Source organism: Seriola lalandi, unplaced genomic scaffold (assembly GCF_002814215.2).
Source record: "Seriola lalandi dorsalis isolate HSWRI2012SDOR001 ecotype SW California unplaced genomic scaffold, Sedor1 jcf7180002054579, whole genome shotgun sequence".
NCBI lineage: Eukaryota > Metazoa > Chordata > Actinopteri > Carangiformes > Carangidae > Seriola > Seriola lalandi.
Window position 1 is genome coordinate 678,383 of NW_019525132.1, and position 13,884 is coordinate 692,266.

Here is a 13,884-nt window from a genome sequence, read left to right on the forward strand (position 1 = left end):
TGGGGGAGCTCGGTCTTGACAAGCTGTTCTGCACAGAGTTACACAGAAGGTGCTTCTATGTAACAATGTGCTGTCTGTCTGTGTAGCATCTATCAACTTGGTTTTTTTGGACCCGCCAGGTGAGATCGGCAGAGTCCGTCTCCTGACAGGCGAGAAGACTCTTGGTGGACAGGCAGACAGTACGTTCCATCATGTCCACTCCAGGGGGGGTTCTCGGGGGCCTTTGGGCTGGATGCAGCGGTTACCGAACCCTGAAAGGAGAGGACCTTCTTCAGCTGGGTTTGAACTGAATAAAATACATCCAGAAATTTCTACCCAGGAGGAACATGCGCCCTTCAGTTCTTGCCTGGTTTCAAAACCATCACACTTTTTCTGCACATGCAGCCCAGAAAAAAATAGCAATGCCACTCACAAAAAAAAAAAAAAAAAATGATGACATTAATAGAAACCATGTTTGTCAGCAAAGGAAAAATCATTACTTGTGCAAATAATACTTGAGTTCCTCCAGAGGGCTGAACAGTGGAAACGGCAGTGTGCAGTCACAGAAATAAAAGAAGGTAAAATCACAGATGTCAGGACATCCAAAAGAGGTAAGATAGCAGACTTACCCACCCAAGTCTGCCTTGCTGTCTGTTGCTGTGGTGGCAGCAGATGCAGGGTCAGCTGGAGATGTCTTCTTAATGCAGTCTGACACATCTACACACAGACAAACACACACACACACACACAGGTTAATGGAGTGGAAATACTGTGTGAATATCAGTGATGTATGTGTTGTAAAATAGTTTTAGTGATGCAAGACCTAGATCTATAAATTATAAAGATCTATAACTGAGTTATATTTATAGAAGGTAAAAAAAAAATCATTGCAGAATTCAAGTCAAAACAAGTTCTCTGTTGATTATTCTCTCTGTCTCACACACACACACACACACACACAGAAACTACTGAAGCAATAAATTGGTAAAAATGGTAGTAACCATCATCGCACAGTCCTCGTAGCAAGGATAAGCATATACACACATTTTTCATGTCACCTCTCTATAGACATGCTTTATCAGTCTCTCGCTCTTACAGCTGCCCTCCTGACAAATGCTGTCAGTCTTATCGTGCGCAGGCTAATTTGTAAAACACTGACGGCCCATCTCCTCCTCTGCTCTGTTGACTAACTGCTATGAACACGTAAAAAAACCCAACGAACAAGGACAAACAATACGAAGACCCACAAGCAGATGAGCGCCTCTGCACCCACCAGCGCGCAGATAAAAACGGGGAGTTGTGATTGCGTGTGTTCGTACCTGTGTGTGAGCCGCTCCATTCGGCTGAGGCTGACGTCCTCACCTCCAGAGGGTCTGGCAGAGAGCAAGGGAATTGAGTGGATTAGATCAACTGGTGACTAAAGGTTAAGCCGTAAACATTAAGCACAATTAGACACACACCCACATGAACAGTCATACGTTTCCTTTCAAACTCACTATGCTTCACGGTACCTTTCCATCTCTCCTCATCACCCAGCCTTTAATCCAACCCTTCCTCCATCCTGCGGTCACACAGCAGGGAGAACAACCTCCACTCTGGATCTCAAAGGTGCCTCACAGCTTTATTCAATAGTGCAGGACGTTTAGAATAAGTGATATTTCTGAAGTGGTGAACACATGTGAGAGCTGTGATCTTTCAAAAAAAAAAAAAAAAAACCCTCCAAAAGCAATAAACTATGACTGACTGTTGCCTGTTTCAAAGATGATCTTCACACGAGAACATCTACCGCACATCTGAGAAAGCTAATGCTGCCCTCCAGTGTTGTAAAACTGATAAAGCTTCTTACAAAAGCAAAGTGTTAACTTTTAACACAAATGTTTAATTGTGTGCTCTAATGTGGTTGTGATTATTCTAAGGCTCTCGTTCTGAAATACCAGAGAGCTAGACAGGAAAAAAACAAAAAACAGCAGAAGGCAACGGGGCGGCCGAGTTATTAAAGAGACTATCATGTGAAAGAGAGGTCGCAGGCCTGATACCTGCAATGTGTGCGTCCATCTGTCTGTTTGAAGAGAGGATGAGAGAGACTGAGCCACTAGCTGTTCAAACATTGTAAAGGACCAGGTAAAATGGAAAAAAAAAAAGAAATCATAAGAAAATGGAAATCTGCTCATATCAGCAGCTACTGACTGTGTCAAAGAACCACGTTTCCACTTGCAAACACAGCACTTAAACCAATACAATGCAGCACCTTCCACTTACATGAACAAAGCAACAACAACCCACTTGGATCTTTACCTTTTTGTTTTTAATACAAAATCCCTTCTTATTTAGAAGTTCAAGTTCATAATAATCATTGATCAGTCCAGCTTTTGTTGGAGTTGACCAATAACATGGACCCAGGAGGTGAGCCAGTGAATCCACAGCACTGGAAACACACCTGTGAATCTCGACCAATGCAAACGCACCTGTGGCCAGTATGAAGGACTCGGGGGTTCTCGCGGGGAGGGGGGGAGGGGAGTCGTCGCTGTCCCAGCAGTCTGGGTTAAAAGGTCAGAGGTCAAATGAGAAGCAGCGTTAATAACTGACCGAAGAAGAAGAGACAAGAGATCGATAGTCAGATGACAGAGAGACAAAGAAAAGCTCATCATAGCAAAAGTGTTGATGCTTTGATTCTTCTCCACAAACACAAAGCTGCTTCATTACAAAAAGAAGATGCTATTAAATCTGTTTAGGCTGTTTCAAGGCAGATTTTAAACAATGTAAGTATGTGACAGCATTTTATCAATATTTACTGACTTTATATCAGGATGCATCAGTTTGTAGATGTGCATCTGTACTATTGTTTCAGAAGTGATTTTTTTCAAGCAATAGTAGTAAGTCAGTAGTAAATCATGAAAAATGATTCCTATTATTAATGTGTTTATTTTTATGTCTTATTTATGTTCACTGGTAAATACAAAACTAAATTCTGCTTTGTAGTGTTTTAAAAATGACATTAAATGTGCCGCTTTAAATTAGTTAATTTTTAAAAACACTTTCAATTTTCTGATTTGATAATATTTTATACATGTACTGTTTTTTTTCTATTTTTCAGTCATTAACAATGTTCTAAACATATCAGTGAATATAATAAGTATTCATACAGTGCTTTCAGAATTATGGTCATACAAAAACAAAATTGAATATAGATTTTAAAACATGCACTCATTACGTAATGAGGCGTAATAAGCTACATTCTGCATTTTTTAAAAATAATTTTCTCCAATTATAAAGATTCAACAAACATTTGGTTTGACAGTTTCTCCTGCAGTCCCTGTAACAGACACAAATGGATTTGTGCTGTAACAACACTGATACTGAAGCTACAAACAGCAGCAGTTCACCTGAGTTAGTTTCATGACTGCCTGACATGTAACCGCTGTCAGAGGGAATGCTTCTATGTGATGATTAATAATAATAATTCACGAGGGATGAGGTGGGCAGCCTCAGACACTGTTAATATGAATTTTCTTGGGTTCTTTAATGGGAATAATATAATATAGTCGGTCATGGTTCTGGCATGACCACTGAAAACACTGACATGCTCCAGACAGCCATGATTACTTTTCCTTCCTCCTCAAATTGAGTATTCTTTGACAATCTCCATCTCTGAGAGCAAAATTGCTTTTCTATTTTAGCTCGGAAAATGACCAACAGGTCATTACAATAACGATTAGCTCCTGCTGCAGCATGTTGCAAGAGGGAATCAATGCAAGGGGACATGTAATAAGGAAACATGATCTTGTTTTGAGTCGCAGCTGCTTCAATTCTGTGTCTGGTTCACCCAAACTCAGCAGTTTGTCCTGTTAGACCAGAGACTATGGCTTTATCTGATGAAGTGATAACCTCTCATCTCTTATTCTTCTTATAGTCCAGTAAAAAGTGTGAAATACTGTCTGTTATTATGAAGCAACCCCACCTCTGTTTACCACATAAACTCAATTATCTCAGTTTGACACAGCTGTGATTTCTTTATGGGGCCTAACAATAATAACTGGCTAGCGATTCTCTCTGACAGAAAGCTACCTTTAATCTCCTGTCCAGCTACAATAAATATGCTTCTTTTTAATGCAAGGCCAATATCCAAGATGACATTTTGTATTAATGACCTTATTATGGACCATGAGATTAACTTGTCTCTTTCTCTCTTGACCCCTAAATTATATTTTCTCCCGTTCATCCAGGCTGAAATTTACTCAGAGGCTCCGAGCGTAATGCCGGCATTATAAAATATGAGCCTCATTTCCTGGTAGAGACAATCCATGTTTCTCCTTTTCTTTGATGGAATTTTCTGATTCACTCTCAGACCTTCACGCCAACTCCAACGCTCGACTATTAAAAGGGTGATTGGTATTGTGGTATTTCTATGCACTCTAGACACTATCTGATCATCAGTGTCTTGTCTAATGATTCTAACTGAAATCTACTGACTCCTATAGCTAGAGATTTACTTGTAGACTTTCCTACTTCGCTTGAAGGCTATAATGTTTTGTTATAAAACCACTGTTACTGTTAACTCCGTGCAGACGTCCTAAGCTTTATGAATGACTCATTGGAAGATGGGTGTTTTTCCTACTGGATTTGAGAGAGTCACAGGAAAGCCCATAAACAGCCTTGGATAGGGTAACATTAGTCCTAATGATGGCCAGAGTTCGATGCTAGTTAATCCAGGCTTTGCACCATTTTCAGGAAAACATTAGACGACTGTGCAGAAGGTTAATGTGGCCATGAGTGACGAGGGGAAGAGTCAACAGAGACAACATGATATTGCTGTTCCTGAACTAGTTTAGTGCCGTTAACAATGTAATTACTCACTCCAGTAGAGTTAACAGAATAATGAAAGCGGTTAATCAGTTGTTCTCAGTGTTGTTACAGGCACAGGCGACTTGTTAAACGTAGAGTAAACCTGCTCTTGTTGTCAGGTTTGAATGAGTTTTAACAGATATGACAACTGCGATTTATAAGCAAAATAATTAGTTAATTATATTCAGTTACAGATAATAATTTAATATTGATTATTGAAAGGATAATCATATTGGTAGCAAACCTTCATTTTGCCTTGGTGTTTTTTTTATATCTATAATTCTGATAAATCTTATTACATTTTAACCTTATATCTCTGGTATTGGTCTCCCATTGTTTTGTGTTTAAAATGCTGTTTGTCATTGACTTGTGAAGGAATCTGTGTGAAATATGCAATATATATTGATTTATTGATAGTGCGACCAGTAAAAACAAGCACAACAAGCAGCCACCAGCTTTCCCTTGACCAACCACAAAGCAGCAATTTGCTCAATGCAACTCATCAACAAGCAGTCATTAGATTCTTGCAACCAATCAAACAGCAGCCGTTAGCTTTTCATGACCGTTTACAAAGCACTACCACAGCCCGAACAGATAATGAGCCAGAAAGCCAAGCAGACCAAAGACAGACCACTTCAGGACTGTGAGGCAGATATTTCTGCATTGATCTTTAAATACTGGAGTTACTTGAGGAGAGCATAATGTGTGATGCCAGACATTTAAATGGCTAAGATAAGATTTACATTTCATTCGATTATTGGCTACTTTTTTGTGGCTGTTTCTCAGTGTGATTCCTAAAAACAACTTGTAGGTTTGTGGCTGTTGGTTTTCCTTGGTATAAACCAGGAATAATAACAACAACACCATGCCAATGTAAGCTGTTCTAATTTGTCATGTCAGAGAAAGTGGGGGAATATCAGAAATAATAATAGCCTCAAAACAGGCTAATTTCTGAGTAGTGCATGTCAAGCTCCAATTTCCAAATTATTCTTGAGATTAATTCCCTTTTTAATCTGGAGAACAGTAGTGTGTTAGAAGAACAGTAAGCTGCTGTTGCTGACCACTAAAAAGTATTACACATTTTACTGTAAGCCTCCAGTCATGGACTAAATGCTGTCATGCAACTTAAACTGCTTCTTGTGTAAAAGCATCGATAAACTGGTTGTATTACTGAAAATTATGTTAGTTTATGCATAATTTAAATGCAGCCTATGTTACTTAAACTTAAGAGTGGTGTTTCTTCTGATTGCAAGAGACTGTTTGTAGAACGTACACTAGTTTTTAATTGAAGTGCACTACCGCCCAACTCGCATCATGCTCCTCATAGTTTCATCCAAATATCTAAAAATGCAGATAAGTTATTTCATCCAGAGGCCATTCAAGATCAAAACCGTTCCAAGGCAAAGTCAAGTTCAATCCACTCCGTTTCATATCAGCTGCAATCACAGCAAGAATCAGATTTCAGAATCTCCCGATTTTGAAATCATCAGCAGGAGAAGGGACATCGTTCCCTCCAAAACCTCGCCATTGAAATTGTGACAGTGCAGCCGTACGGATGTACACACAGCAAACAGTGTGACACTGCTCTGCTCAACCCAACGTGCACAGAAGTGTGTATTTAAATGTGTATTTGTCAGCATCATGCAGTGTCGATCCTTCACCATCCAACATGCACACACACGGTTCTCACTCACAACTGCACTGAAACAAAAACACACAAAAACAGGTTTTCTCTCATTCTTTCTCCCGTTTGCAAACTCACGCACTTAGACAAACACACACAAGCTGAAAGAGGAAGAGAAGAGTTGTTTTGACAGATGTTTGCCTGTTAACATTCGCAGCATTCCTTGCAAACCAACCAATTTGTTATACAGTCATGCTTTATATGAGACTCACTGGAAACTATCTCACTCTGTCTGTCTCTCGCTGTTTTTTTTCTTCTTATTCCTTTCTTCCATATCTCCTGTTTCTTTTCTCCCTGCCTCTGACTTTCCCCGGCAGTAAGAAATGTATAACACAGCGTGTCTATGTGTTGACAGATAAAACTTGTCATTAGCATGTGGTCTGTCTGAGACCTCCGTCTCCTTACTGACCCAGAAAATGACTCTACCGTGTGGTTTCCCTGAGCATATGTGAGTGTGGATAATAAGGACAGGTTGACAGACTTACCCTCAGCGCCTTTTCCAGCATTTAAAAGGAGAAGAACTTGACTAGACTCATTAGAATGAGCTGGACTGAACTTCAAGGTTCAGTTGAGTTAATTAAGTGTCGTTCGGATCCTAATCTAGCTAATTTAACTTATTTTGTAAGCTTTTTTTCATTAATCAAAACTACTGTCTGAACCTGACAAGACAAAGGAATCCAGATGTCCATTTATCTCACTAACTTTATTTGTTGGTTTGTCTTTGTTAATTGATTGTAGTAATAATCATAGTGGTTAATTGACTGTCAGGAAAGCAGCCAGTTAGATTCACTCATTCAGTTACAGTAGCTGATTGACATACTTGCTGTAGTTGCAGAGGGTGACGAAGAGGTATGCCCTGCAATCGACATTGGCAACACCTTCCTGACTGGTTGCTGGTCTCCATGATGAGGGGACGCAGCTACCATGGCCGTCGCCGTGGATACATTAGAACGAAAGCCCTCCTTTCCTCCGGACATCTCTCCATCCCCCTCCTCGTCCGAGTTATCGGAGTGCAGGGGGTTGGTGAAACTGAGGGCAGTCCTAACAGGAGTGGAGGAGGAAGAGGAAGAGGAGGAGGAGAGGTGGGAGGAGGAGGATGATGATGGAGCAACACGGTCTGAGGAGGAAGAAGAGGAGGAGGTCTTAGGGAAATGTTTTTCGGGGCTGTTGCAGGGTTGAGCCCACGCTGCGTGGCCAGCCTTCACCTCCACTCTATCTCCTCCCTGCGGCTCCCCCTTCTCTCCACTCTTCACAGGGAGGTGGTTTGGTCTGGTTAGGACGCCTCCGTCTGCGTGACTCTCCCCACCTGCTCCTCCCTCCGTGCCCGAGTCCTCCGACAGCGAGGAGCTAGACGTCAGCAGGGATTGGCCAGAACGGGCTTTGAAGGCGTGGCCTCTTTGCAGCATACCCCCGCTGTTGGTTGAACCGCTGCCGAGCCCGCCTGCTACTCCCATCGAGGGGGAAGTGTCAAAGCTACGAGGTCCTTCCTGCAACGGCACCTTTTTAATCTCAATGCTGAGCTTCCTCTCGATCCGAGGAGCACCAGAACATTCAACAACCGGGGAGAGGGGAGAGGAGGAAGTCTGAGTCTGGCTTTGGCCTGATTCTGATTTTGTTGATGCTGAAGATAATTTGTTGTTGTAGTTGTCGTTGAGATCCAGATTTGAGACCTGCGTCTGCTGTTTTCGACTTTCAAGATCTTGGTCTTTCTGCTCTGAGGGACTGGTCCGTTTGTTTGAACCAGGCTCTGACTGGTTCTGCTGCTTGTCCACATCTTTCTTCTGAAAGAAAATGGAAGTGAAGAGATAAGGCATTTCATACCCAGATGCAGCATCAGCCAGATACCAGCCCAAAAACATGACATTAAAAATATAAAAGGTTAGAACAGCATAGAGGTACAGTTACATACACTTTGTCCAATAAATAGTCACTCAATCTCGCATCCACTTCTAATAAAGCCCACATGACAGATTAATTCTAGTGTTAAAGTGTTTATTTTGGTGGGACCTCGAGCTCCAGTTCTGGGGAACTTTGCAGGTCAGACTTTTGTTCAACTCTGACAGTGCAGATCTACATAATTGGTCCATACAAACACTGATTCACTGTGTTTACAAATGGATAATTTATAATTCAGGTGTGTACCATCACCTGTTGAGTACAATATTGCACGACTGGTCTACAAACTGCAGCATTGCTCTCATTACAATTGGTTTCCGATCAACATCAAAATCATGACATCATGTTTTTTTTTTTGTACAGAAGGCTAATGTGACCTTGTGTTTATGCAAACCAATTATAAAACAAAAAAGCCAGTGTACTTGGAATGAACACCTACCATATTCTATTAGGAAACAGAAAACACACATAACTTCGAATATTGTCCCTTTACAGCAGAAACATCAGAGGGTCTCCAGGATTAACTCTAACTCTACTTTATAGTACCAAATATCTGATCACCTGTCCCTGTAGTGTACAGTGCAAATCCATAGGCTTGAATCAATACATTAACTTTGCACATCATTCTTCTGGTTTCCTGCAACTCTCTCCTGTCAAGGTACTCTCTATTGAGACAGAGTAGCAGTAAGACCTCTGCACAATAAACTCTGCGGGCAAGACTCCTGATGTTGCACATGTCAACCTAAGTTACTCTGGATAAGGGCATCTGTGAAATACCTTGAGTGAAATGTCAAACACACAACATGTTTCACAGGTCCAAATACCACACATGCCTACATGGAAAAACCATTCCACGCTCAATTAAGAGAGCTGTGTATTTGTAGTTTATGGGCCGTCTCACCTGTGTCACGTTCTGCTGCGCAGTAGCCAGGACGTGTATGAGAGGTTTGGGGTGGTAGCGGTCGTTGTCCTGCCGTACGTTGGTGACGGTGGGGAAGGCCGAGGGGGGAGACGGGGTCAGAATGGGGGGGACAGGGTGAGGCTCAGGGGGCTGGAGAATCTCCTCTTTAACGTCACCTTCTGCCTGGGAACTAGACAGAGAAAGAAGAGCGAGCTCAGTTAACAGAAGGACAGCGCTAAATCCAGACAAGGTTTTCACTGAATGGATATTACTCACTCAGAGAGAGAGAGAGAGAGAGAGAGAGAGAGAGAAGCTTTTGATGTTTTCTAATTAGACATCTCAATTCCACAGAGCCCAAAATGCAGCAGAGGCGCTATAATTACGACACCAAACTCGTAGCCAAAATTGCACATTCACAAAGATAGAGCCACTGATTTTGATGTCAACATATTTTGCTTTTGCTCTATAATACAAGTTGTTCTAATATTGAAGTACAAACCTGGACTGTTTGCTTTAGATGAAAAGAAATGCGTCTGAAGCCGCCTTTAACAAAAGTTCTAAAAACACTATTTAGAAAATGAAAGTGATAAAAAGGCAAGGATTTCATCATACTGGTCAGACATCGTACAGACATCTGAAAACACTCACGTTTAAATTATTCTCCATCTAAAGGAGTGATGAAACAGATGATGAAATGAACTTTATTAAATTCAAAGGCAGCTTCTGTTCATGTTGGAAGGCTAAGTTTTCCACCACTAGATGGCAGAATTTAAAAAAGTGAGGCAATCTGCTCACAGTATGTCAACATAGCAGACAAACTAGAGACAAATTACATGTTCTCGGATGTTAGATGTCAGACAGCTCTCATCTATTTTTTGTGGATTCAAGGTGGACATGATCTTTGGATGTGAAGCAAACTGAAAACCCACACTGAACCAGGAACTGCAGAGCAGGGTCTAAGACAAGTTTCCCAAGGGGATATTCAAGTATTGTATTTTTTTCCTATTCTACTGTATTCCATTATTTTCTATGCAGCAACCTGCTGAGGCGATTCTGGTCCGGACGAACCATTTAATTCTCTTCTGTGCTACAATAATGCATAATGCTTATAATCTACTTACAAACCCACCTATACAGACACACAGTGTAGGCGTGTGAATTACATACAGGATATTGAGGTTGGGACAAAGCAAGCCACACAGCGATGGAAATTTATACATTAAGATATTGTTCCACTCCACAGAATATACACATTACATATGCATGCAAATATATAGACACAGAAAAAACAGTGAAAGGATGTGGTGATGTGCTAAATCAAGAGCACATGACTGAAGCAAGATCCAACATAGGAGTGACTGCACATGATGCTGTGTGTGTGTGTATGTGTGTGTGTATGTGTGTGCGTGTGTGTGCGACACACATACATAGATAGAAAGTCAGACACGGAGAGAAGTTGCAAGATAGAAGCACGGGGGATTTCCTTTTCTTGAGCAACTTGGAGCTGCAGTCACACTGTAGGCTTCCTCATAGAGCCTCAGCACTGCAGTATAGCTGCCATGTGATGGGGCTCACTAATACCATGTGTATTTTTGCTTATTTATGATTCTGTATTTTTAAGTTTTGATTTTAATGAAATATGGCAAAGACAAAAGATACTAACAGCAGGAAACCATGCAGGGATTTAGGATAATAGCGTATATTGTAATCTTTAGGTCAGAGGTCATGATTGTTGCTTAAGCCTGAGCCCAGCTAGTTATAGCAGAGCTTTTTTTTTTACCACTAGAATCTCAACTGGTCTCTTACAGGTCACTTATCTGCAATTTCTGGCCTCCAAGATAAATATTAGTTGAACAAGAAGATCATTATTCCTTTGGAGTTTCCATTAATGAAAACTTACATTACCCATGAGATTTACTTCGTCTATATCATCCTCATTGCCCGAGCAAGCAAAAGACATATTTAACAGTAACACAGATGATTCCCACTGGTGCCGATTGTTTCCATGGGGATATGAATCATTCAGATGCCACAGAGTTTATTCAGGCCCTGAATCCCTCTAAGATGAGATGAAATGAAACTTTAATGATTCCTAAGGGGAAGCTGAGCTGTTACAGGAGCAAACACTAATAAGTCAAAGCAAAACAAATAAGCAATATCAACAAGCATAAGGTTACAGGCACAAAACACATGCAGCACTAAGACATGCGTGAAGAAATGTATAAATAGGTATTAGGTGATATGAGGGTTTACATGAAGTGAGTAAAGGAGTTGAGGTGTTTCCCTGAATGCGAAAGTTACACCTACAGAACTTTCAGTTTAATTCATCAGTGGCCACGACTGATAAACAACACCTACATATAACTTTTTCAAAACATATATTAGTTAACACAGTATAACTGTAACATCTAACGTCCTCCTCTTTTTGGGCTCATCGTCTACATGATCTGTTTGCTACTATATTTATTTTCCATCTTATTACTTAAGTTCAACGGTGCGAGTGCAGCTTTGATCAAAACACAGGAATTTATCGGAATTACAAGTTGTCCACATCACATCGAACTAATTCTCTCAGCTTGTGATACGCAGACTGACACGTTTCAATAACTAAAAGTTCACTTTACATCTTTTACAGCTGTAAAATGTTTATATTTATTTCTTCTCTGGCTTTAAATAGTGTCAAATATTTCTGCAGTTTGAATCTGTGTGTAAAAGACAAGATCTCCAAGAGCTCCAACTATTCTACAACACTTGAAAGAGCTGCAAACTACAAAACTAACCATGCACTCCTGTTCTTCTACTTTTGCCCTAAAGCGTAAAAACACTACAACCATCCATAGTGTTCTGGCACCCTGGTGACACAGTTAAAAGCTAACCCTGAGCACACACACATCAGGCGAACATATGCGACCTAAACTCCTACACGTAAACACAAATGTGTGCACACGCCTTCAGAAGAACTTGAATTTTATGTAATAACAACACCCACACTCATAAATAAATGCACAAACTCACACACACACGACAAGTGCACTTTGCCCTCCACATATGTACTCCAGAGGGAAGATGCTGCATTTTTAATCAGAGCGCTGGTTCACAGTGGGACGTTCATGCGTCCACAGGAGGCAGGGTGTAATAGCAGGAGATGGAGCTTAGAGAGTCATGGTTTCAGCGTCTGATGAGGATACATTTACAAAAAAAAAAAAAAAGAAAAGTAGCAAACTGCACACTCGAACCACACATATTTAGATCACTACTTAAGTAAATATGTGTTTCTGCTTGCTGGATCAGATTATTATGTATTCGACTGTCTACAACTGGTAAGAATTAACTACTTTGCAATGCTAACAAGCACTGCAAAGTTGCAACAAGAGACACGCACCAATTCTAACAACGAAACCTCAGGTTGCCTCAGTTGAAGAGCTGCATCTCCTCAGAGCTGATTAGCAGCACTCAGAACACACCTCTAGAATACATTAATTTATGAATAACAAGCCTTATTTTGCTTAATAACAATACAGCAGTACTTCAGGTTTAGGTTCAGATCTAAGATGTTTTGTAAGATTAAAGAGGTGAAGGACACCCACTGCATTGGGACAGTATGCAGCAACAGGTTAAGACCTATAACACACACTGAACACTATTGGCTTTTTTATCCCCCAGGGGATACGACAGAACAACCAGAAACGTTAAGGTAATTTTAATCCTAGTTTTTTAATGCTGTTGCTTGAATTGTTCTTTTATCCTTTATGCCACCTACTGGTACTTGACAGTCTTCAATATTTGAGACACTACAGACACAATCTGGTATGGAAGTCGGATGCACAGTCCTAACAGAGGGAGTAGAGGACATGACTCTGAAGGGCGTGGCTATGAATGTGTGTGTATGTATGTAAAACTGCATGACTCAGTATCTGTGAACCTGATGGCAGCCTCGTTGTGGCGTTCCAGGATTATCTATCTCCATCTCCTTCAAATACACAAAAATCACCCCACCGCCCCACACACACGTACACACACACACACACACACACACACACACACACACACACACACACACCCCTGAAGTGACCCAGGGGGAGTGTGGCCGGCAGAATGTGGACTATGCTGGTAAAAATAGCTCTTACCATCAGTAGAATACTCTCAGGCTTAAACTAGGCCTTGACATTATTTCTTTAGGAAACGGAGAGACACAGAGTGAGACAAGTAGAGAGAGACACCCATATACTCCTGACTGTCAGGCTGTGTGACGCACTTCCAGGAACGCTTCCTATTTTGGCAGCATTTCCAAGCTCAAATTTGTATGTTTTACTTAGAGGAGGAAAGAAACTTTTCAGTAAACAGATCACTTGCAGCTACATCCCAAAATTAGGACCTCTGAAAAATGTTTGCTTTCCCATCAAACCGGCTCGTACAGTAGACAAATGAAGGAAACTAAGAGCAGGATCATTTTAGTGCGGCAACAGAATGCAACAAAAGGTCAGGTTAGCTCCAGTAAATGATCCTTCTGGTAACTGTTTTTCACAGCCGCTAACTTATTAGGAAGGCTCAGAAGTGGGCATCGAATTAAAATGAAGACGAG

At 41.0% G+C, this 13,884-nt stretch overlaps 1 protein-coding gene across 3 annotated transcripts in view; it reads right to left on the reverse strand.

The window, feature by feature from the left end:
• Positions 1-6: 6 nt before the first annotated feature.
• ptpn12 (protein tyrosine phosphatase non-receptor type 12) overlaps positions 7-13,884 on the reverse strand; it is a 43,974-nt gene continuing 30,096 nt past the window's right edge. The window contains exons 13-18 of one of the 3 annotated variants that reach the window (XM_023417883.2): positions 9,303-9,492; positions 7,326-8,286; positions 2,445-2,516; positions 1,299-1,352; positions 613-696; positions 7-251 (exon numbers count right to left, since the gene is read on the reverse strand). In XM_023417883.2, coding sequence (XP_023273651.1) covers positions 190-251; positions 613-696; positions 1,299-1,352; positions 2,445-2,516; positions 7,326-8,286; positions 9,303-9,492 — 1,423 coding nt within the window. In that variant the 3' untranslated portion in view covers positions 7-189. Of the gene's footprint in view, positions 252-608; positions 697-1,298; positions 1,353-2,444; positions 2,517-7,325; positions 8,287-9,302; positions 9,493-13,884 lie in introns of all 3 variants that reach the window. The other 2 variants (XM_023417884.2, XM_023417885.2) reach the window with 2 other exon arrangements.